This window comes from Pipra filicauda, unplaced genomic scaffold (genome assembly GCF_003945595.2).
Source record: "Pipra filicauda isolate LSUMZ 115617 unplaced genomic scaffold, ASM394559v2 scaffold42_size3861933_pilon, whole genome shotgun sequence".
Classification (NCBI taxonomy): domain Eukaryota; kingdom Metazoa; phylum Chordata; class Aves; order Passeriformes; family Pipridae; genus Pipra; species Pipra filicauda.
In genome coordinates, this window is record NW_024104565.1 from 2191785 (window position 1) to 2216672 (window position 24888).

Below are 24888 nucleotides of genomic sequence, written 5' to 3' on the forward strand. Positions count from 1 at the left end.
TCATCTCAGGGGCAAAGAATTGTGCTGAGGCTATACCAAATATCTTAAAAGTCATCTATTGGTCAATTTATCTACTTCTAAATATCATTAGAAAGGTTCAGGATGGGGAAAAAAAATGTTATTTTGTCCTAGAATGCAAAAAACCCACTTTTTTTTTTCCCCCTGCTGCAAAGTCCACAACTATTATATTGAGATTACTGTATAATTCAGAGTGGGACACATGGATCAACTTTCATACTAAGTAATATTTAAAATATTCAGGAGATTATTTTCAGGCTCTTCTTTCTTCTAACTACACCCTGGAGGAAAACTGAAGTAGCCAGAATAAATAAAGTCGAGACGATATTTTTTTTTTTTTTTAATTTTGCTTCATTCAATGACTGGCATGAGCAAACAAACTGCAATTCACATAGCTTACTCAATATATGAACATACTTCTGGTTAGAATTCTGTAAATTTCTCAGATGTTCAAAATTGAACCTACTGTAGAAACCCCCATGGAGAAAAGGGCTTATTAGAAAGTATTTATCATTTTCATGAAACATCATTCATCTAATTAGAAGCTATTTATCATTTTTCAAAGACTTCTCATAGCTACTGAACCCTGAGGAACTGTATTCCATTTCTAGCTTTACTTTACTGCAATAATAAACATACCTGCAAGTGGGATTGAATTGCACTATACTTATCTAGGCTAATAGAGCCTTATTCTGTAAGCACACCCACTGACTCCAGAGACATACAGGGCAAAAAAAAAAGTGCAAGACAACAAAAGCAAAGATGGAAGGATTTCATCTTTGCAGAATCAATCTTCATTGTTATTTAGACATGTGCTTTCATAATGCTTTAGACTTGATACACATCAATATCAAACCAACAATTAAACAAATCTATATTTTATCAAGTAAATAAAATATAACAGAGAACATTCCACAAGACAGATATGCTTGACAGCACGGAATACATGGAGACCATCCTCTCCCAGGGCAGTGCAGGGTACAGGCCTCCAGCTGCAGCATCCACACCTGAGACCTCATCAGAGAAAAGCTCCTCCCAGAACTTCAGCCCTCACATCTAACTTCATCAGTGTCACATTTGGGTCTGCAAGCCTTTCAAAGCACATTCCTGTTTCCTACTCTGTATCACACTTATGTAAATCAGATTTTATAAGCACATCAGAAGTTCATGGGCTGGGAAGTAAATCATCTGGTGAGGAACCACTAAAGAAAACAACAGTTGTCAACTGGGATACAAACAATCCATTCCCCCTGCTCCCCAAAGCATATTCAGGGCTTGCCTTAAATACATACCAGAAGATTTATGGTCAAGACCTGAATTTTTATATTCAGCTAACCAGCCCCCCATTCTCAGTGCTATGAATACTACTAAGAAATCTTAATGTAGATATGTAAATAGCACAGGCAATGTGCCCCCTCCTATAATCCCAATAAGGTTTTTTATCACGAATTATAAATTGAATTTCTTTAAAGGCTTATTGTGCTTTTACTGTAGACACCAGCAGAGATGTTTTCAGGATATATATTTTTGGCTTCCATAAGAACCTAGAGACCTGCAATGAATAAATTTTTTAAAATCTGAAATATTGCCCCAACAATTCTTTAAATTATGTCCCAGCCAGCTTGCACTTGATGGATGGGTTAGATGGAAGGCAGATACATGGAAGGCAGAAACACCTACATATGATCTAAAAAATCATTAGTAACTGAGAACTATTCCTCTTTTCTCACTTTCATACAAAGCTGAATGGACATTAACTCCCAGTGAAGGAACTTAACATTTCTTTGCAAGACTAATGAATACAGTGAGTCAGAAAATGTTCCCTGAGATAAATATCAATACCCAACACAAAAGTGTAACTGGGACCTTCTCATAATTCTGAAAACAGTATTTGATTAATATGGCCCAAGAAACATCTGTACAGTAAAAGCAATGTAAATTCATGTGAAAAATCCTGCAGCTTTAACAAGCGAGCAGCTGGTATTAAGTCAAAAAGAGATTTTTAATATTCCTTTTGAGGGTAAACTGATGTAGGATCACTGAAACAACTGGGCTGGACTAATCTAATCCTCCTCACTTCTTGTTCATCCAGTCAGGGTTTAAGATAAAGGCCAGGTATGCTTTCATATGAACCTACAATTTTTTGCCACACAATGACATGTATTTCACATTCCTGACATCAGAAGCACCAGGTTTTCCCTGCAGTAAAAGCACTGCCCCTTTCCAGGCTTCGTTTACCAGCACAGCTGTGATCTGTATTATGGACGCTGGAGTGTCCTGATGCACTTGCAGCACCCACTCACCTTTCCTATTTTACTGTATTCATAAACTGTAAAAGAAATGACCAGTCACTATCCATCCCTCAGAGAAGATTTTACTTGATGATAATTTTGCAGCTCCATGAGATGTCAAATAGCAATTTTCAACCAAAAAGTGGGTGAAAGAAGGGTTGGCCTGAGGTGTGCTAGCCATTACAAAACTTACACACACTTACAGGAAGATGCTCTTTGGTCTAGCAGCACTTATAGGAACTTCTGAGTTTTCTTCTGAGCACAGAAAGCCAAGGTGAAATGATACTACCCTATGCAGTGTTACTCTACTATCCTAAGCCATATTAATACCACATTTCACAGTAAGATCATGTTTTCCCAGCAGGACACAGATCCTTCAGGGCAGAAATGTTTTTATGCGAGACAAAAATTTGCAAGGTGACAGATGACAGCCTTGCTCACTTAAATCACTGGAGGAGCCTTATAAAAAATTATTCTAACACAGTCTGGAAAGATGGAGAAGGAAATACATAGAGCTATTTTGATCATAACACTTCACAATAAAGAAAGAGGTATTTTACTTTATTCCTCAGCTCCTGGCTACAATTCATATTGCTCACATCCAGCTGGGCTTCTGTCTTCAGCAGGACAGTGGGACACCCAGGAATCAGCCCTGGGGTTCCAAGTAACAACAGAAACTGCCTTTAATAGTGCTATAATTTTCTACTCTTGCAACAATTTTGTCTGAGAAGTTAAGTTGGTAATGTCTACTTCCTTCTGTAAAATTGCCTTTCAAATAAAAATCACAACATGCCCTAATCCATTAATCTGTCAATGAGCCATACTACTGATCTATCAGAAATATACCAAAGGTGTGTTATTAATATATTTTTTGAGGTGCATAACAAACCGTTTTATTTGCCATAGTGAGTTCATACATGCTATAAGACAAAGTCAGCACGTGACTAAATATATTTCATAGAATCATTGAATCATCAATGTTGGAAGAGATCTTCAAGAACATCTAGTCCAACCATCAACCTAGCACCACCATAATCACTTCTAAACTATATCCCCAAGTGCCACTTCCAGATGCCTCTTGAACACTTCCAGAGAAGGTGACTCCATCACCTCCCTGGGCAACCTATTCCAATGCCTAACCTCTCTTTCAGTGAATTCTTTTTTTTTTTTTTTTTTTTTTTTAATATCTCATCTGAACCTCCCCAGTGCAACTTAAGGACATTTTCTCTCATCCTTTCAACACCCCCCTCACTAAACCTCCTTTCAGGCAGTTGTAGGTAGTGAAGGGCTACAAAATTCCTTTGGGAATTTTAATGCCATCACCAAAACAGCAAACTTTAAAGTATTTTTTAATAGAACAATAAGCAATTTACTTAAATTAATGTCTTTAACTCATGGCAAATTTGTACTATATACAGAAAGATGTGACCTTATATTCAAGACTTTGATTTTTTTTTCCCTCCTGACACAAAATCCTAAAAGTACTGGGAGAAATAATAACTTTTTTTTTTTTTGTCCAGTAGAAGGAACAGCCAAGTTAAAAAAAAATAAAGATCATTCTTGGGCTTCAAAGCATTCCCTATTTCTTGATCCTCAGTGTCTTAATCAAAAATTACAGAAACACCAGATTCTGCTATGGATATACTGCAATTCATAGTAACACTGATAATTTAAAATAAGGTAATGTAACTCAAATACATACATGCCTTGCAAATATTTTTCCATTAATCATCTGCTAATCTATGTAAAATCATAAAAATATCCTTCCTCTCACAATCAAAATGAAAAATACACGTCTTTCCATGCCCCACTCTTGTGGGATGCCACAATGTCTGTGGAAACAGAAGACCCTGCTTAGAGCCCAGACACAGTGCAAGCTCCTTACATCAGTCTGAAGGTTGCAGATGTGGAGGTGTGTCAGCAGCAACCTAAATAAATAGCTTTCAAGTTTCCATAAAAGAAAATGCAATAAAACAACATGGAAAACCAGTAATTGAGCCCAGTCTAGGGTGACCTCTGCTGCTTACAAGGCTGTTCTTCATACACCACTACAGTCAGCAGTGCAGTCTAGCCCTCACTGTCGTCAGCCAAAGAAAATTATTCCGCTCTCCCAAGAGCCACCAAGAATCCTCTCGCGGCTTGTAAAACGTTTTCTCACATATTTGCTTTGTGTTTGTAAAGAAGTCAAACTGACCGTTACATCCTGAGGACAATGTTGCATCATAGGAACTAAACACAACCATGCTGAAAAAACCCCATAATCCCTCGCTTTCTCTGACCCAGCTAGCAAGCTCTGGGTGGCCACAGAGTGATGGAGAAGAAAATGTAAACACGATGGCTCAGAAGAGGGCTTGTGAGTGCAAATATGAAATGAAAGAGGGAAAAGCACAACTTCCTACTTTGTATGGCTGCAGAAAGACATTGAAAAGTCAAGGTATAGTCAGCATGAAGGTTTCCAAAGATAAATGTAACATGACTTACTAAATCTTACTCAGGAGCAAAAACTACTTATACATTTTAAAGGAAAATAACTCTAATGCAGCACACTTTTAACCCTAATTGGAGAGAGTTTTACTTCACCAGGTGTATTCAATCTCAATCAAGTGTTTGGAATAACTAGAGCAACACAGCAGCAAGACTACTTGTTTCTTTCACATTCTGGAGGCATTTGGTACTTGTTCGTGCATCTATGCCAACAGCACTGGCAGCAGACTTCTGTGGGTTGGGCAGATGCTGGGCACTGCTTCCCAAATCAGCATTGCCAGTACAGTTGAAGCCAAATGCTTCCCATCCTCTGCTAATGTGGCGCCAAGCACCTCCAAGGTGGGCTGCCAGGTGGGGTAGACTGTGCCAAACTGTGTGGGATGATTGCCCTTTGGAGATGACAGCAAGCTGGGCAAGTTTATTGGGACACCAGTGTCAGGCTGCAGAGTGCGCAGTGGACATTTTGGGGAGAAGCTCCATGAGATGGCAGAGCAGATCTAGCTAACCAAAATGTGGATTCTTTCCCCAAACATTCCCCTGCACCAGCTGTGATTGCCCCTTCACTCCTGTGCAAGGTCTGCCAGCTAAAAAAGCAACAGAAACCCTTTCCTTTCCCTCCATTGCCTTCTGGTCTTCTACCAGAAGAGCAAACAACACAGGGCTTGCTCATGTAAATGCCACAATGCCACCACAGCACTCCACCTGCACAGGGCGACGCAAGCTACAGTTACTGACTTCAGTCACTATATTAATTTCTTCTAGTGCTTTTACCAATGCAGTCATTGCAATGACTGGGAAACAGTCACCAGAGCATGTGGCTGTTCACCTTGACACTGACTGTCCCTTCATGGCCAAATAGTGTCACTGCTGCGAGAACCGCCCATGCTCTCCAGCGTATTCTTTTGTTGGCACCATGAAATCCATGGATGCCAGGGATTTCTGCTGTCTTTTTAGCTACCTGCCACATCTCACATAGTTACTGAGGAGACAGGAGAGGTGGGTCTTGTGTTTCTTCCTGAAGAGGATTCATCTGCCACAAAAGAGGAGACTGCAGCTATAAGAGACATCCAGTAAGGCTGATCCTCTGGTGGGTCTGTGCAACAGATTTAGGTCTGCCTTGTTTCCACAAGGCATGGATGCTACAGAAGATGGAGGCCAATAACAGGACTTTGGAGACTGGAGCATGAAACAGGGAAGTACCTGGGGCACTAAACAGCTTGGGTTGTGCTCCCCAAAGATGACCTCTTCTAGCTAGTTTGAACCATTGCTTTCCTTCTTGAAAGTCAAGAAGTATGTCACTGTACCTTCAAAAAACAGTACAATTGAAAGCTGAACTAAGGCTTCCATTTTAAAACTAGTTTTCAGTTACAGATAACATTCCTTTCAGCTTGTTCTTGGCACATCTGTTTTTGAAGGGATACACTTCTGAAGGCTTCTGTACAGCACTTTAAAGGCCACACAGACATTTCACACCTTTGTAGGTATTCAAGTTCCTTTCCTCCACATAGCTGAGAGAAATTGAAATAGGCTTTTCTTTTTTTAAAAAAGTAAAAATCTTTGATCTCTTTAATTCTCCAAACCATTTCATTATCATTTCTTCAACAAACTGCTTTGCCTTCAGCTAAACCATGAGTTTGATAAAAAGCACCAGCAAAAGCAACAAGAGAATGAAGAGAAGGAACAAACCCTCTCGTCCCCCATACTTTCGTAAGACCCGGTACACTGCGAGAGATGCAGATCGTGTAGCAACCTATTCAAGGAATCAGAAGAATACCCTGTGGAAAGTTTCAGGGACTCGTAGCAGCAGTGGCGCATTGGATAAACAAAAGCACTCCGTAGAGCCTGCTCATTTGACTCAAGCTGCTGTCTTCCAGCCATCTTATTTAAAGATTAGTTCAAAACAGGTGTCCTGTAAAACAAAGCAATGTGCTCTTATAAATGTGTTGGGTTTTTCCCCAAAAAAATATTTTTTTACTTATTATCTGGAAACAAACTCTCTTCCCTTATCTTTTCCAGTTTTTCAGATGTTTCCTCCAACCATCATTTCTGTCACCAAATCATTAGTCAACCACTTGCTTTGACATATGGAGGTGTTTACCTAAGATTTACAATACAGTCTGTCTCTTGCAGATGACTTGCTTTCCCATAGGCAAACACAAGTCCCAGGGACGGAGGGGCACAGGCAGCAGGATGTCAGAAGCCAGGGGCTACAATGGCTATCCTGGCCTCTTGCAGAAAGTCCCTGGGGAGTCCCTGAGAAACAATGAGGACAACCAGGAAGACTGGACCTTGATATATTTTCCTGATTATTCACTGGGCTATTTTTGAAAGGACTCTTATGAAAAGTTACCACATACACAGTTGTTCTGAGGAAATTGCAGCTATGGACAGAGGCAAGGTTCAAGTGCCCACACTTTAGCTCATCTCTGTATTAGCTCTTTAGCTAGGCTACTGCAAGACAAAATACTCCAAAAAATTTTGCTCCCTCTCTGGCATTACTGGTCTAGGTAGCAAGTCACATCAATGTCATAGAATCATGGAAAGGTTTGAGTTCCAAACCCCTTGCCATAGCAGGGACACCTTCTGCTGGACCAGGTTGCTCAGAGCCCCATCCAACATGACTATGAACACTTCCAGGAACAGGGCATACACAACTTCTCTGGACAACCTGCTTCAGTGTTTCACAGCTCTCACAGTAAATAAATTCTTCCCACTATCTAATCTGAATCTACCCTCCTTGAAGCCAGTCAACCAAAAAAAAGCCAGTCAATACAACAAAAAGAAGTATTAAAAAGCAGGGAGCTGTGAGATTCTGGATTATTATATTAATTATTGGCTCGGACCAACTCAAACGTGTGTGTGTGTGTGTATGTGTGCAATGGACAGGTCAACTTTCATGAAGGTGAAATGGTGTCCTGTTCCATACCCCAGCATCTTGGAGCCTCCTTGGGTAGCCTTGGAGCAGGTGCTGGACACTGGGAGCACTGCCCCACACCACACCCCAGAGCCTCAATCCAGCTCTAGATTGGCTGGCACACCAGGAATCCCACCTGGGGCAGGTGTGCGGGCACCAGGGGCCAGAGCAGATAAAACCAATACCATGCAGCCATCACGTGGTCGCAGCCCTGCCATTTCTGGGACTCCTGGTAGCTGGACCTACGCTGGATCTGGGATAGTAGCTATAATTCTCTCTTTTTCTCTCTTTCTTTACCTCTTCTTAATCTCCTTTCTTGATATTTGGGTAACTTAAAACTGGATGGGTTGGATTTTGCTAAATTAGGTTAGCATGTGCTAAGTCAGTGCTTTGTGAAATGCTTTTTTCATCTATACCAGGGTTGCCATTTGTCCAGTCTGTTAAAAAGGATTGTTCATATCCATCTAATTCGTATCAATGCTTTATTGCTCCTATTGTCAGAAAACCTTTACTAGTATCTGATATAAAACCACGTTAATGTAATTTAAGGAAACTCCATTTTGTCTTGATCTCAATGAACACAAGGAACAGCGGCAGGACATTTGCTTCATAGCACATTTTTATTCATCTGAAGATTTACATTTCCCTACAGCAATTCCTTTTTTAGACTGTCTTCTGGACTTTTTTCAATTTCTTAGAAGTCCTAAAACAGAATAATTTTTAACTTAGGCTTTTTCAGTAAAAGCAGAAAAGACCTTGCTGGTACCTTACATAAGTTCTCATCTGATCAAGAAAGTGCCATGAAGGGAATTAAAGAATAATTTCATGTCTCTGGCTCCTGGAACCCAGCATCTTCTGTTTGACTTTACATGCTGGATCCCAGAAATTATTCGTACTACACATTTTTAAAAAAACAAATTGGAAAAGATACAGAAGAAATCATCATATAACATTGCAGATCATCACCCTTCTAATACACCATTCTGTTAATGTTAAAAGCCTCAAAGTTCAGCCAAGCAAGTCTAATACTAAGACTCAATGTCTCCTGGATTGACAGGGAGGCCTGCTCACAACTGAGCAGTAATATGCATTACCAGGTTGCTCAGAATGAAAAATTATGTAACGAAAAAAGGATAGAACATCACAGAATCATAGAACAGTTTGGACTGGAAGGGAAATTAAAGAGCATCTATTTCCAACTGCCTTGCCATTGGCAGGGACACCTTCCTCTAGACCAGATTGCTCAAATCTGGGATGCTTTCACGTACAGAAAAGGGCCCTGTAGAAAGAGCGTGTCAGGAAAAAAACAGTCTCAAACTGAGGTGACAGTCAAAGACACTTTAGAATAAAATGGATAAAATGAACAGAAAATTGCCAGAACTAGCTAATATTAGACAACACTATAATGAAGAACACAATCAGCAAGGGGAAGAATTAACATCAGCAGAGAAAGCTTTGCCTCTCCACCTTCCAACAGGTCTTTGATTCAGTCACTAAAGACAGTCCTTTGTTCTTCAATTCTCAGTGAAAAAAGGGAAAAAAAGAAGAGTTAACAGTTAAGTAACAAATTTTACAGAGAATATTAATGAGAGCAGATAAGAAATCTGACCTCAAGGAGATATAGAAGGACTCTAGGATGCTGAAGGAAATTCAGTGCTGGTAAAAACCCATAGATCCTTGCAACAGGATACTCTGGATGACAAAGACATAACTGGATTTAAAAAAAATCCCAAACCACCAAAAATATTAATAATAAAAAGAAAATAAAAATTATATATTCATAGAAGAGAGGTCTATCAAGGGCTATTAAACACCTATATGGAAGCAATGTCTGTTGGTAAGTTGAAAGACGTTAGAAGCTGGGAGGACACTGCAGGTGAAACAACTCTTTAGCCAGCTTGTATTGGCTTCCCCATCCAGGCTGGATGTCTCAAGAAGGGAAATTCATACCTCCACATATGACACAATATCATTTGCACAGACACCAAGTGATTTAAGTGTTTCAAAATATCACTTCATTGCTACAATACAGGAAAGCCTATTTTAATAATGAGACATTTTTGTAGTTCACATTTTTCTCACATTTTCTTTCCTAGGTCAAATGTTCTCATTCCTTTAAAGCTTGACTGCATACACAGGAATTATACTAAGCAGATTTGAGCCCAAACCTCAAAAATGCTTATACTAACAGAAATACATTGAAGTTCTACGAATGCCACAACCTCTTGAAGCCAGCATTACGCTGGTTTTAGTAGAAGTCCACAAAAAATAGTTTTAACAATATAAAAGTTTAAAAGAGGCTTATTAGAACAAATATCAGAGTTCTGAATACTAAAGATATCATCAGAGAGAAGAAATCCATGAGCCAAAAGGAAATGAATTTAATTGACAACGAGCATTAAATATTATTGCTTTCATATATCCCAGCAGGACAGAGGCAAAACAAACACACTCCATTTGCCTTTTTTTTACAGGACTTCATGTGAAAAGAATTGGGAAGGAAAACGCTTACTTTCTTCAATATAAATCTTCAAAATAAAAGAGTAAATACATGGAGAAGGAAAGATATGCCACATGAATCTAAAAAAAATTATTGCAGGCTTCAGGAAAGAAGTATTTTTTAAAAAATTATTAAGCTTCTTTCATCTGCAGATGTAGCAAAATCTTCAGTAAAGAAAATTAACATTGGCTAGCTGATGCATGTTTTATTGCAACAGTTACAGGTTAGATTACCTGCTCTCATGAATTGAAGTAATACAATTCCCTTTTGCTGACGCTAAAGGAAGAGGGGCTGTATCCAACAGCTCATGACATGTCCCTCAATAACCCAGTCACATCAAGCACATTGTCCAGCAAAAAAAAAAAAAAAAGAAACCTGCTGCTGACCTCTCCATTAAAAAAGAGTACAGGTTATAAATTCCTTTGGTTTTGACCATTTTTTTAAAGTTAGATGATAAATCTCAAAAAGAACAGTAATGGCTTTTAAGAAAACAGTTCCTCATAGCAGCAAAGTCTAAATGTCTTTCATGTCCTTGACCTACCACTTTGTGGTGGCACTTTATCACTAGCCTCTTGAAAGGTGAGAAAACAACCAGAAGTTTGAGTTGTGTGCTACTTCTGCTTTCTTGTCAGTCTTCTGCACAGCATCTACTGACTTGGAATCTCTCCCTTCATCTCTCAGGGCTGAAATGCAAAAGGAGTTGCAGAGGAGAGAAGAAATTCACACTGCTTCTGCACGTGGCTTCCCTGATGCTGCATCTGGAGGTGGTTTCTGTTCTGCTGCCCTGATCTAGTTTCCCTAGTTAAAATCTTCCCCCTGCTGAACAGTTCTAATGCTTTTCTGGAAAATTACTAATACTTTGCATCATTCAGAGAACTGCCATTCTGAATAGCAGACACCAAATGGAAGCTACTGATTCCACTTTTCAGTTTGACAAGACTATCACTGTACTGACAACACCAAGTATTAAAAACCTCCTAAAATTACCAGGTTCAGAAGCATAAATAATGTTCCTATTTGCCTCTTTTTTAATTTTTTTTTTTTTTAATCTTCAGTTGTCTGTTGAAGTTCTTTTTTATAACTATGAAAACCAAAACCAAACCTCCCTTCCCACACAGAAACCCATCTCAGGTGCTATGGCTTCAGAAAGTTCAGCAAGTCACAAGATCAAGTATAAAATCACTAAGGTTAATACATCTGCTAGGAAGAGGAAAAAAGTGTAAAATATGCTCTTTTTTCCCCTTTCTGTTTATCAAAGACATCGACTCTTCGGATTACATTCGCAAGAAATTTTGTTCATGTTTTTTTCCTTCAGCTATGGATAAGCACTTTAGTTTTCTTTTTTCAAAATAATTTTGAAAAAATAATAATATCATTTAACAATCCATCTTCACCATGGAAAGTTTCCTATTTGCCACTGGTTAGTGGATTTTTCCTCAAGAAAAAGGAAATTACTCTTGACAAGCTCAGTTATGAATAGTGGCTGGCTTTGCTTGGATCAGAGTTCATAGGAAAATCTTGTGTTCAAGGTAACCTGACTAGACTGTGTTTCAGTAATTCACTGAGCAGTAAGCAGCTTTGCTAAAACAATGTCAGTCCACTTTCCAGAGTCCTGAACAACAAATAATCAGACAATATCCTTTGTTGGCTTTTTGGTGGTTTGGTTTTGATTTTATACAAAGCAACTACATTTACAAGGGATAGAGGAGCTTTGAAAATACTAGTAAACAAAAAAAAATAAAGCAATGCTTAGAATAATAGAAAAAGTGAACATTGCTTTTACTTCAAAGGAGATTTTCACTATATTGTTCATGGGCAAAATATTCCCTCAGCTGACACAGCAGGTCTACTGCTTATCATGAAAGATGGAATTACCTTTTCATTCAAGATAGGCACCTACTACTCCCATGATAGCTCATGACCACACAACATCATCAGCAAATTGGTGAGGGATGTATGCATTTTTGAACAAGGTAATTCAACTACAAATAGCCATCTTAAAGGAAAAAAGCACATTTGAAACAGCTGATGCCTGTTTCTCAGGTTTTTTTCACATTTCTTTCTTTAAAGAATGTGGAATTACAAGGAAGACAATTAAAAATTATTTCCTGGCAGCAATATCCTTCCTTACTTGACTGACTAAAAGGAAACAATGGCCAAATGCCCTGAACCCCAACTCAGTGACAACAAATACAGTTTTACAGTTTAGCACATGCTGTTCCCTCGTATTTTCTCCTGGTAACATCATCTCATCAAGTTATGAAAAATTGCCTTTATTTTCTCTTTTTAATTTGAGTAAAATCCACCACAAAAAGGCTGAAGGAATCAGGGTGCACATCGCTTTCTGAAAGACTTCCTTTGACCATCAATATCCCTCAGATGACTGGGGTTATCTCTGTTGGGTTTCCAGTTCATTAAGGTGCCAAGATGCCTTAGAGCATGTGGTTTGAATCCATACTTGTTTCAGGGAACAGAAGCCATTAGTCCTCCCACTGCACTAAGCAGCAGAACCTGCCAACTATTCTTTTGATTGCAATTGCTTATCAGTCTGGCAAAGAAGTCAATCTGTCACCTCACTGTGTCCCTCATCCTTCCATAGCCCTTCAGGAAGAAAATGAGAAGGGAGGACACCTAATATGAGTCTGGAGCCTCCATACTGAAACTGTTCATCTAACTGAAGCTCTTAATATGCTGAGATCCTTACAACACAATTCACACTCTCGCAAAAAAATTCTTTCAGAAGGAAAAAGAAAAGCAACTGCAGCAATATCTTTCATGCCAAGATGGAAAATCTGATTGCTGGAATATCTGACACCTGAAGAGTACTCCTATAGGAAAGCACACCAGCCACTTGTCAGGCAGGGCCAAGCAACCAGAGGGAACATCCCAATCCACTTGCCAACACAAACCTATGGCATTTGGTTGTTTTTGTAGAAACACAAATGCTCACCTCTACATTGTAGAAGCATACTGAAGCAAATAGAGCAAGAACAGACAGACAGTACCCGAAAGGAGCGCGCATCCTGTGCTTCAGCAGGCCCTGGGGTCCATGTGAGCTGGGACCAGGACAAGGCACAGGATTTTACTCTGTAGCTTACAATGAACCTTACAGACTTCAGAAAAACTAGGATAAGCTAAGTTTTGAGTATGTCTGGGCACTGATGTCCCTTTTTTCCACAAAATGCCATCTCCACTTCATACAGTTTCAACTTAAATTACTTCAGTGTCTTAAAAATACAGAATTCAGAAGTGTGACCCACTCATTCTGCAGTCAACAGAAGAGTCCACGCTACCACCAAAAAATTACACGATAGGAAAATATTTTGTTTACAACAAACACCTAAAGCCCAGGAGAGCCTTGGATGCTTTTATAAAAACACAGCTATCCCTCACCATGTCAGCCATGCACCACGGGCAGGCAGTTTGCCTAATTCCACCACCCTGCATTCTCCCTGCCATCCACCACCTCAAAGCTTCAGCTTTGCTTTAGCTAATAAGTTTTAGAGATCAGGATCTCAGCTTATTTCACTTTGCTGGCAGCACTGACAGCCAGAAAACTGAGTATAAACCACAAAATGGAAAGAGGAAGGCAAATGACAGACAAGGAATAAAACGGGCTAATAAATTAAGTTTTATTTTCATGGATTGTCAGTTCCTTCAGGTTTTGACACCTACAGAGGGAAGTATCTGACTGCTTGAAATTACATTATCATGCCACAGCCTGAACACATTCAATTTACTGGCAGTTATACTGTCTCTCTCTGCCCTTCCTCTGTCAGGAGTAAAAGGATCTGCAGTTTTCTTCCCCATCACACTCTCAATGAAAGAGTTTTCATTTAAGCTGGTTAGAGCACATGGAAAAAGAAACAGGTCTACTCCTAGCAAGGTGTGTACTTAGGTTTTATAGTCAGGTTTTCTAGGGACAGCTATCATGATTTCATTAGACAAGTCTTCAAAAAATGTTTTAATTAAACATGAATATAATACTTAACATTTCAAAAAGTCTCACTCCTAATTCTAAGTACACACTCACACATATACATATATTATTACACCATATTTTTTAAAGGGACTATGTGCTGGTCAATGCCACATCTCTGTAATTCAGGCCATGTATAAACTGTAACTTTAAAAATATTAATTTTAAAATGTATACTAACAGAAATGGAAATTGGAGGCATTCTTTTCCTCTGCATGATAAACCATTCCAGTTCTAAAAATAATTCTATTTCAATTTAGGACAAACAAAATATTAATAATCAGTTTTACTTGATGACTACTGAAGACTACTCTTCAGCTTCATAATGCACATAGTTGGACCATGCACCGAAGATAATTGATATGAATTCATATCACACACAATCCTCTTGTTTTCATTCACCTACAACAGTTACTTGTCAGCTAATTATCATTAAGTCATCACCTACTGAGAACCATGTAAGTGTTATCTCCTTAGAAGTGTCTTTGTGTTGCTTTCACGTTAACAAAGTTCATGAGAACTGAAAACTCAAACACGCAAATTGAGACTGACTATCAAACACCTGAAAGTCATCCATTCTGAAACTACTGTAAATCAAAACCAAGAGACTTCTAGTTTCTGAAAAGCATGCACTTAAAAAAATGTTTTAACCCACTATCTTAAAGATTTTTACGTCTTCTGTTTTGGTATCTTTACTTTTAGCAGTGCATAATGTAAAGCTGTGGAAGCATTTTATACTTTAAAGGCACTTGTATCTTAGCTTTTAAAGATAAATTTGAGAATAGTTGTGACAGCATTAACAACTAGTAGCTTCAGCATCAGTTTGGATCTTACAAAAATTCATTTGATCGGCAGAGCTGTAAGACAACAAAGCCTTATCCACTGTGGCATATACCCAAGAACACTCAACTACTTTAAAGTCAAGATACAACACATTAAAGTGGAGATGTCTATAATTGTAACTATCTTATATAAATCAGCTAGCAGCAGATTTCATTTGCAAGCATGTAATTACAAAGTTTGATTTGAGTCACCCAGAGCAATCACTAATTTCAGAAAATTGGTACGGGATATGAGGAACATTTAGCATACACACAGGAACCTTTTCTGAGTAAGCCTGAGGCTTCAGATATGTACTTATCAGCTATTTTCTAATGAAGAGGTCTTGCTCTGGTAATTAACAACCCTTGAAGGCTACATAGTTAGACTCTTTAAAATAGAGTAGAGTAGAATATTTCAGCTGGAAGAAGACTACAAGGATCACCTAGTCCAACTGCCTGACCAACTCAGGGCTGACTGATGTAAAGCATGTTTTTACGGGTGTTGTCCAAATGGCTCTTAAATGTTGAAATGCCTCGGGCATTGACCATCTCTCTAGGAAGCCTGTTCCAGTGTTTGATCACTCCCTCTGTAAAGAAATGTTTCCTTTTTGAATATATATAAACTGTTATTCACAACAATGACGAGCAAGGACTTCACAGCTTAACTACATGTTGTCCTAACTATCATCATCTTTCTGTTCTTTCCTGGACCTGGCAACTACCCATTCAAGTTGGGATCCTCTAGGTCTTGCACTGAAACAGCCCACAAGCAATCGTCCTTGATGCCACTTTTCCATGCCTCCTGAGAATTTGTCTTCACATATCTTTTCCCTTGTTTCCTTCCTCCTCATCTGAAAGTCCTAATCTTTGCTGCTCCTCATATAGTAATGATTTCAGCCTTTCATCATTGCTCCTACCCATTACTGAGTATTTTCCCATTCTTCCAAACCCATTTTGGGAAAGGGAGATCACAAATGTAGGAATTCAAGTGCAGACACACTGGAGATTTATACACAATGAAGTCCTCTGTTTTGCTCTCTATTGCTTTTGATTTGTCTTTTCTGACTGCTACTGAGAACTAAGCTAATGTAGGGTAGAACCATCTACCACACACAGAAGATTTCACTCTCAACAGGCTTTTGAGAATCCATCGTTTTCTGTGTGAAATAAGCTTTATCCCCCTAAAACTGCTTTCCCGCCTTCACTGAAGGCAAGACTGGCTTTATCCTTGGGCTACAAAAGAATGCTCTTTTCTGTTCTATTCTTGTTTCAATCTCCAAGAATATATCTCCTGAAAATATAACACAGACATACCCTCTTCCCTAATACAGTTTACATGGCCTTAGAAAGCCAGCATCCATATAGTAGACTCTTTGTCAATGGGATTTTACACTCTACAAACAGTATCTTTGTATAGAGAAGCTGGAGAAAACTAGTTCCCCAGGCTACCACAACAAATAAACACCAAAAAAGAACACAAGAGAGAACATCAAGAGGAACATCATGCTCAGAAAGGGCACAAATAACAAACTTGGCAAAATCACCATAAAAATGAAGATTCACCATTCTCAACTTTATACAGCAAGGTCCTTCAATAAAAGAACTTAAATTACTATATATAGAAATGTCTTAAATAGCACTACCAATACACAGTATATGGTAAGACCTGGTAATAAGGTTAAGTCTGAATAAGAGTGTGGGTACTTAGTGCTTGGACCTCTACTGCTACTTGGTTTCTGGTTTCTTGTGTAGTTTCTTAACATTTGCAACAGCCAGAAATTTTCAGACTAGTATAACGCTGCAAGAAAAAAGTACCTCACCTTTTTTATATTCTGTTGTTATCATGTATCCTGTCTCCACAAAAAGGAATGCAACACAGAATAGTATCACTAAAATAAAAGCACGGTATTAATCTTATGTTTGCTATTAATATAAGCATGTATTTGAATTACATGAAAGATTTTAGTGTTGTTATCTTAACCAATGCTATATTGCTTACTTACTATGTGCTACCGACTCAGACTAGTGAATGAAAGCAGATTAGGAAGGCACACTTTCTTGCTCTTGTATAACTGCATAATGCTGCAATGTTTGGAATGCAAACTCCACAGGGGAACATTAAAAAAATACTGGTTTGTAAATTAAAGTAACTGAAAAGTAAATGTCAGCCATGAAAACATTTCCTTCAATATCACATTTTATAAGTTGTTTAATCAGTTCCTCCTCCAGCTGAGGTCTGAATTATCATTAACTTTGTGGTTCAATAATTGATTAATACAAAATGGGAGAATCTAAGGGAAAAAAAATGGTGCTTTAAAGCACACACAACAGATGAAGAGCTACAAAAATGGGCCAGAAATTTTGCTGTGAAGAGGTAATGCAGTAAAAGGAAACAGCTGGAGACTATTAAAAGCACTCATTAGAGGGAAGAAGCAGCAAACTGTTCTAATTGGGTCAGCTGACAGGTGGCTGTGCTTCAGCAGTGCCCTCCTGGCAGCCTATTCCCAGCCACAGAGATTGATGCTACTGTGTGATTCTCAAACCAGATCTACAGCTGCAAAGCTACGCTGCAGCTCAGGACTCACTGCAGCATATCCAGTGACCAATTCAAACCAGCTCAGCACCAATATATAACACAGGGAGTAAAATGACTACTGTGTGTACGTGGGTATGTAGGGAAAACATGGAGAGGGCATAAAATGTTTAGCTATCGCTCAGAACCCAGTAACTGAAAAATATACTTTTTAATGTATATATTTAACTCCCTAATATCTCGTATGCACTGCACAGATATAGGTAAATCATTTTAACCTCTGCATGCCTCAGATTTCCAATCTAAATGATGTCAACCAGGTTCATAAGACCCTCTCCAAAAGTTACCACGTTCAATCAGTGGACACTTGTGAGGTCCTCAGAAGAAAAATCACATAGAGTCATGAACCCTCTATTCCCCCACTCCATCAAATCTGCAAGCAGACAACTCTCTCACTGCCCTTTTTTTCTTTAAACAGAAACATTCATGGGACTGACATTTAGAAGATGAAGGCATGGGTTCCATACCATGGTTGCTCCCGGAGGCCATGTCTCTGGCAACTGAAAAGCTTCAAGAAACTTATCTAAAGTCAAGAAGGAAAAAGTTCAGTGATGACCATCGATGACAACCAGTGATGACAATTCACAATACAATTACCCATGGTTAAATATTTCTGTTATGCAGATAAACACAGGAAAGAAGACAGCTGCTGTCAGAAAACATTGGTAGGAGAGTAGTTTTCATTGTGGATAGAAATTTGAGGATATAAATAAATTTGGTTTATTTTATTTAGTGAATATTCTTCTATTAATGAAAACCATTGTAGTCATATAAGGATATTCTCAAGAATCAGGAACACAAAAAATTGTTCTATGGAGTTTAACCATTCAGCCTTTTCTATAACTTTGCTAGAAATTTATGAAAGAACCTAAACATCATTGGATTAAATATTTAGCCAGAAAAGCTGATGTTTGTCACAGGAGAGTTTCATTAGTAAGAAATTTGACTTAAAAGTTCTCCAACATACTCTGAATTTTACTTCCCTTCTTTGCAGTAACCCTAACACACTTTAAACAAATATTTTAACATTTCATTTAAAAGACAAAAAGACAGATGCTCCTTTATAGGATCACTTGCATGAGTAATCTAACATAACTAAGGCTGAATATTGTTAGAATATTTTTATTTTTAGCTGAGAAAAGCACATTTATTTTCAGAGATGAAGTTGAAAGACTATGCTGAGCCACACAGAGATGTGGTGTAAACTGAACTGGTAATTATATATAATGGAAAGCTGAAAGATCCCATAGGAAGGTGACAAGTTCTTATTTTACTGAATGATTTTTTAAATACAAACTTCCTCGCTTCTGACAAATTAGCTCAGAGACCTTTTACTTGAGTCAGTTAGGAGCCATGCTATTCAGAAGCTAACAAAGATCAGAATCCCATGTAACCAGATTTCCTGCAATTCAGACAACAATGCAGACTATGCTGCTTCACACACTCATTCAGCCTCAGCTATCTTAGATCAAAGTTTCATCAAACGTTAAGGAAAGATGAAAACCTTTCATATTTGATGTCTCACACTGAAGCTGTAATAAATACTACATATTTACTAACAATCCTTCTGGAAAGGACAATTTTAATACAAAGCTTTCAAATATTTATAGTAGTCCCTCTCTTCATCAGAGGTACTTCTGACCTTCTGCACTTCCAAGCCTTAAACTAAATCATCTGGCGCATATTTTATTTTTGCTTGGTACCAGCAGCAGTCACAGCTGTGCTGATAAGGGCTTGCTTGCTTTATTGAAGCATATTTACTATAAGAACTCTAGTTCAACCTGTAAAGCATTCATTACAATGGATTTAAATTAACTTTCATGAATTTATTTCATCTTACAGGACCATAATGTAGGGTGAATCTCTCCTGAGTGTGCTTGAGACTTGACCTGAGGTGCTCACCACCATTTCAGACCAGTAATTACCTCTCTGCCATACTCCACACTAACGCGCTGCCACTATTTATTTTGGGGAAGATTGGAAGTGATCTCTTCAGGTGACTGACAGTAACTCACTCCAGCAGAGAAAGTGCTGGGTCAGGACAAGCGGCTGGCTGATCTGGGTAGAGAGTCTCACATTGCAGCAGCTGCCTCTGCCATATCTGACTCATGAATAAAGGGCTTGTTTTCTATCCCGACTTTCAATTAAATTTTGGTAAACACAGACATTTACCAAAACATTTAAAACAACTTATCTGACTCCTGAATGAATGGTTGTTTTCCCTGGACCAGAGTCAAAGCCTGAAGCCCTATTCAGAGAAAATTTCAAATGATCAGTGAACGGTGCAAATTTCTGTCTCTGTTTCTGATCTTCGCAATGTCGGCAGTTCAGATTTTCAAAGTTAAAAAAACAGAATGCAAGGTACTACAAGACTTCAAGGTGTTTTTTTTTTTTTTTCAATTCCCTTTTTTTGTCTTAAGGATCAGAATTGAGGGGAGGGACTACTTCCATTAGGGATATCACAACTTAGAGGCCAATCAGGAGTTCAGACACAAAACCTGATCTTAAAATGCTTTTCCTCCCTTAAGAGCCTGTTTTATAGAGGTGCTGAGCTCCCACAACTTCACACTGCAGTTTCTGAGAGAACACACATGCCACTCTCAGCTTTTCATGGGAGAAGGCCAGTGTTGGCAGCTACTGATGAAGATGCCAGGATGGCTTGGAAAGGCTTCCAGATGCCCACACCACCTCCTAAGAGATAGGAAGCCAAGAACATCGTGGTCAATAAAAGCACAACTAGCCTGTTTTCAAGAGATGTATACCTTTTGCAGGCAAACCTGTCTCTCCTGGTAAAACAGAAAAGTTACATTTACAACTTCTTCAATCCATTTTGTAAGTCTATAACTACTGTCAACACACAGCTTCTCGGGTTCTCCAGCAATGAACTCAATGTTGTGGAGTAATCAGCAGTTTTGTACTTTCCTAGCTATTGATCTGAGGCATGAGGGAAGAAGAAAAGTAAAAAGCTCGTATCCTCCCCCTGCTTTCACGTATCTGCTCATGGTCAGGCACACCTCATCCCAAAAAGCTTGGGTTTAATGTTGTGATCAATACTGAAACTACTTACTATGCTAAATCTAAGCTTATCCTTCAAATAGTCCCCTGTAAGAAAGTAATGCTTTTTGGTGAGTTTAGAATTTAAAAAAATATTAGGGAAGAATTGTGATTAGACCAGTCCTGTGCTAAAGTGTTCTACGGGCTCATGCTCAGAGGTAAAACCAGCTGCTTACTTTCTTCACAGCAAGATCAGGCAATTGATTTTGCAGATTTCTGAAGCTATGATTCAAAAAAATCCAATACCTGAATTTTAAAATATATTCCAATAGATTTCCTCACACCACTGAGGAAAAGATTAAAATGCAGTCATGCAATATATGATGTGGTTGGATAGTGCAAATCTTAAAAATGCTGAACATTCAGAATGAGTGGCTTCCCTTAAAATGAATTTCACTGGCAAGTGCACTATATGTTACTGTGACAGGAGCAACTGCTCTCTTTGAGCAGTGCAAGTGAGCGCCAAAGTCTGCCAAGAAGGGGATGGAGGACAGATTCCAAAAACCTTTCCAGGATTCTAACACTGAATTACCAGCAGAGAAGATCAAAAAGAAAATGCAAAAATAGGTTTTACTAAGGATGCTGATGGTGCCTCAGACCAACAAACCGTCTTTTGAACAAATTGACTACTGACCTCAGACAGCCACTTTTTATTTTTTTTTCATTATAGTTTTTATACTGATCTGTATGTGCATACATATGTGCATGTGTATATAAATAATTTATTTCTTAAAGAACATACCAATGCAAATGAAAATGCAAGGTGATTTTTATTAGCTTTTAAACCAACAAACGGGAATTACATCTATTCATTTAAGTTCTGCTTGAAGCAAAATTTCACTGGCTGTACATATCACATCTTAAACTGCACAGGCAGTATTGAATTAACACCAACTTTTAAAGAGTCAGTCATAAGAGGTGCCAATCACTGCACTTCAAATGAGAAGTAAAGGCACTCAGAGTTAAGTACAGACTGTACCACTCACTTTTAACATTTTCAAAAGAGAAAACATGTCAGTGCTAAAAAGGTAAATGTTATACTATAAAACCCACCCCACATTAATTTCTGCAACCCCGTTGTCCCATTCACAGGTGAGGAAGCAGAAGCCCAAGCACACACAGCATGCAAAGATTTCCAACTCTGCACACCAGGAGGTCAAGACCTGCTCAGTTGACACAGGGATCTCTAGGCACATAGCAAATAAGAAACCCTTTTCAACATTACTGAAATGATTAACGTATAGCAGATGTCATTAAATTTAAGGCTACGCACAGTTACACTGATACTTCCCCCTTCAATTATTCATAATTTATAAGTTTGTCTACAACAGCAGACAACAGTAAGAAAGTACAAAAAAAAAATCAACACAACCCCATAACATAGAAAAAACCTCAGCCCTCCTTGGATCCATCTGACCTCATCTAGGATTGAAACATGTTGTGTGGTCACTTCAGAGCTTTGTACTCTATGGCTCATCCACGTATATTGTACTCTACTGCCCCTCCAAAACATCATCAAAACATCCTCTCTTTGTTCTCCAAAAGCTGCAGACCTCTCTTGTTTTGATGTTATGTCTGGCCTGCAACATCTCACAGCAGACCATCAAGCTGTCCTGGCACCTCTGTGTTACTGAATCCTCTTCAGGTTCAAGTGTGGCTGAAGGCTGAGTCCAATCAAACCAGATCTCCATTATAGAGAGAGTAAGAACTAATTCCACCATTTTGCCTTTTTAGGGAGGTATCTGTGTGCATGCAAAGAGATCAATATCAAACAAACCAACCACCTCCCTTGCCCCCGTGTTTCTTATTGAGCATTAATTGAACACCTACTGCCATGGGACCTTGCTCTACAACAAAGGCTGACAGGTGTTACGACAATTCAGCAGTTGCAAAAAATTAAAACTTATTATAAATACCTTATCTGGCATTATTGCCATCACCTTAATAAAAAAAAGGCAACAAAACCAAACCAAGAACTGAGATTAGAGCCCTAGTATAAAGAATAGTACAAACAATTTAGCAGCAAGAATATTAGAGGCTTGGGCGCACTGAATTGCTCTGTTTCACAATTTTCCTCTGAGGCTGCACACTTATAGACATAGTTTCATCCTAAAAGTCTATCTGAATATTCTCAGTGACAAATATAGGCAGAATTATTATATTATGGTACACTGCAAATCCAACTCCGTGAAAGGATCGTAATTCAACAGTGGCAATCTGGGACTTGCTGTCAGTTTATACAAGATTCAAACAATATCAAACAATTCATCAGCAACGCTCTACACAGTAAAGCTGAGCAAACTAAGGACCAGGCAAGACAAAGACAGAGGAAAAAATGGAAGACAGAAGATGCCTCAGTTTGCCACTTTTCAAGCATCCAGTTTGAACATCAGCATCATATAACGATGCGGGGAAATTGGTAATTGAAGCCTTTTATTTAAACATACCAGATATCTTTCCTCCTGCCTCATGCTGGGGGTACGGATCATGTGATTCTGTTCTCCTCTCCAGTCTCCGAATCGTCGAAAAAAATAATTGGATAGGAATCGATTGACAGGATCTCTAATAATATTGATGTACACCGGCTGGTCTCCTCCAAACCTGGTGAAAAGAAAAATGGGCAAATCTCATCAGAAGGTTCCACACAGGCACGTATCTATTATCTCTCACCTGAATCCTTTCAAATTATTTCCTACAGAAACTGACAGATTTTACAAGGTTAGGAGTGAAACTGAGACTCTTACAACTAGTTATCAAAACTTTGTAAATGCATGTAAGATCTCTTTAGGACAAACAGTAAATATGATATCACATTAAGCTCTATGTGTACTACAGACTTTTTGGTTTAAGACCATTTTTTCTACCGTATCAACAGTTTTGCTTCTTGAGTTCTCTCCTTGCTGTTTTCAAGATGAAGAAAACATTCTGCAGATGAATCAGAGAATGAGCATTTCTTCATCTCAACACATTCGCCATCTGGGAAGTCATGTCAGAGCAGGCACCACCAAACACTAACTGCCATAAGGCAGACTTGGATCACCTTCACCTGTACAGTAAGTATCGTAACGTGCAAAGGATTTTGCAACACGTAAGCTTTATTCCAAAGGCTTCCTCTGGATGAACTGACAGATATGCATGGTATTTCCACCTTTATATTGCTGGAACTTGTGCAGACCTTCATTCCCTCACCCCCAGCCTGCACCACCAGCTGTATTTGAGGTTATTTCATGGTTACACAAAACCTTATCCCTGTACTGCACTTCATGAACTGTTCTGTGATCAAAATTGAAAAATGGATATTCGTGGAAAAGACTCATGGACTACAAACGCTGTGAGTTAAAGAATAAAATAAAACAAAACAAAACCTTCCCGAATTGAGAAGTTCATATGATAAATTCAACTTGGAATTTGCCTGATCTAACAACATGGACTATGATTCTCCCTCCTGATTCCCCAGTTAAGTGAACAATTCTCACTGAAGCACTAGCATATGCTTTATTTTTGGGAGCTAGAGGACATAGCCACACTGAAGTATTTAAATGCTATTCTGATGATTTTCTGAGTCACAATTTAAATATTTTCTTCTAAAATGTAAAATATTAGATTAGAAGAGAGAAAACTGGAGACACTCTTTAGATTAAAAAAACCTCTCAGCCTCTCCTCATTTTTTGAGTCGATGAATAATTGAATTCATATAATAAAAGATCAGAGTTTCTCATAAATATTAAAGAGGAAGCAAAATTGTTTAAAATTAAAAATTCTAGTAAAAGACAATAGAAAAATCTCATAGAGTTTCAACTTGATTTTGAATCTCCATGATTCCCCAGGCCTCTAAATACAGTCTGCAAAGGCTTGTCTCATGAATAACTATGCGTATCAGTATTTCATTGACCTCAATGTTGCAGGATCACTGCCATAATTTGAAATTGCACAGACAGCATAAAACTTTGAAACAATCCAATTAAAAAGGCAGATGCTCCTTGCTTCCTAATTAGTGCATAGCCCAGTTTGGACACGGGTGTGCAAGTAAAGTTTCATGAATTTAGTATCCTGAATTCTTCTCTAAGTTTATCTTTGCTGCTTTTTGTTTTTATACAGAAATAAGACCTACATTAAAAAAAAGGCATTCCTGCAAATACCACAGGACAATGAGGGCATAAAGCTTTGACAAAATTTATTCAAATAGAAAGTTTTTGGTGAATGTCATGACTGGTAGTTTTGAAAACTAAACTTT

At 38.4% G+C, this 24888-nt stretch overlaps 1 protein-coding gene across 1 annotated transcript in view; it reads right to left on the minus strand.

The window, feature by feature from the left end:
* The window catches only part of UST (uronyl 2-sulfotransferase), a 159535-nt gene that overhangs the window by 33651 nt on the left and 100996 nt on the right, over positions 1–24888 (minus strand). Inside the window, exon 5 of the mRNA XM_027725299.2 lies at positions 23102–23255. Coding sequence (XP_027581100.1) covers positions 23102–23255 — 154 coding nt within the window. The remainder of the gene's footprint in view (positions 1–23101; positions 23256–24888) is intronic.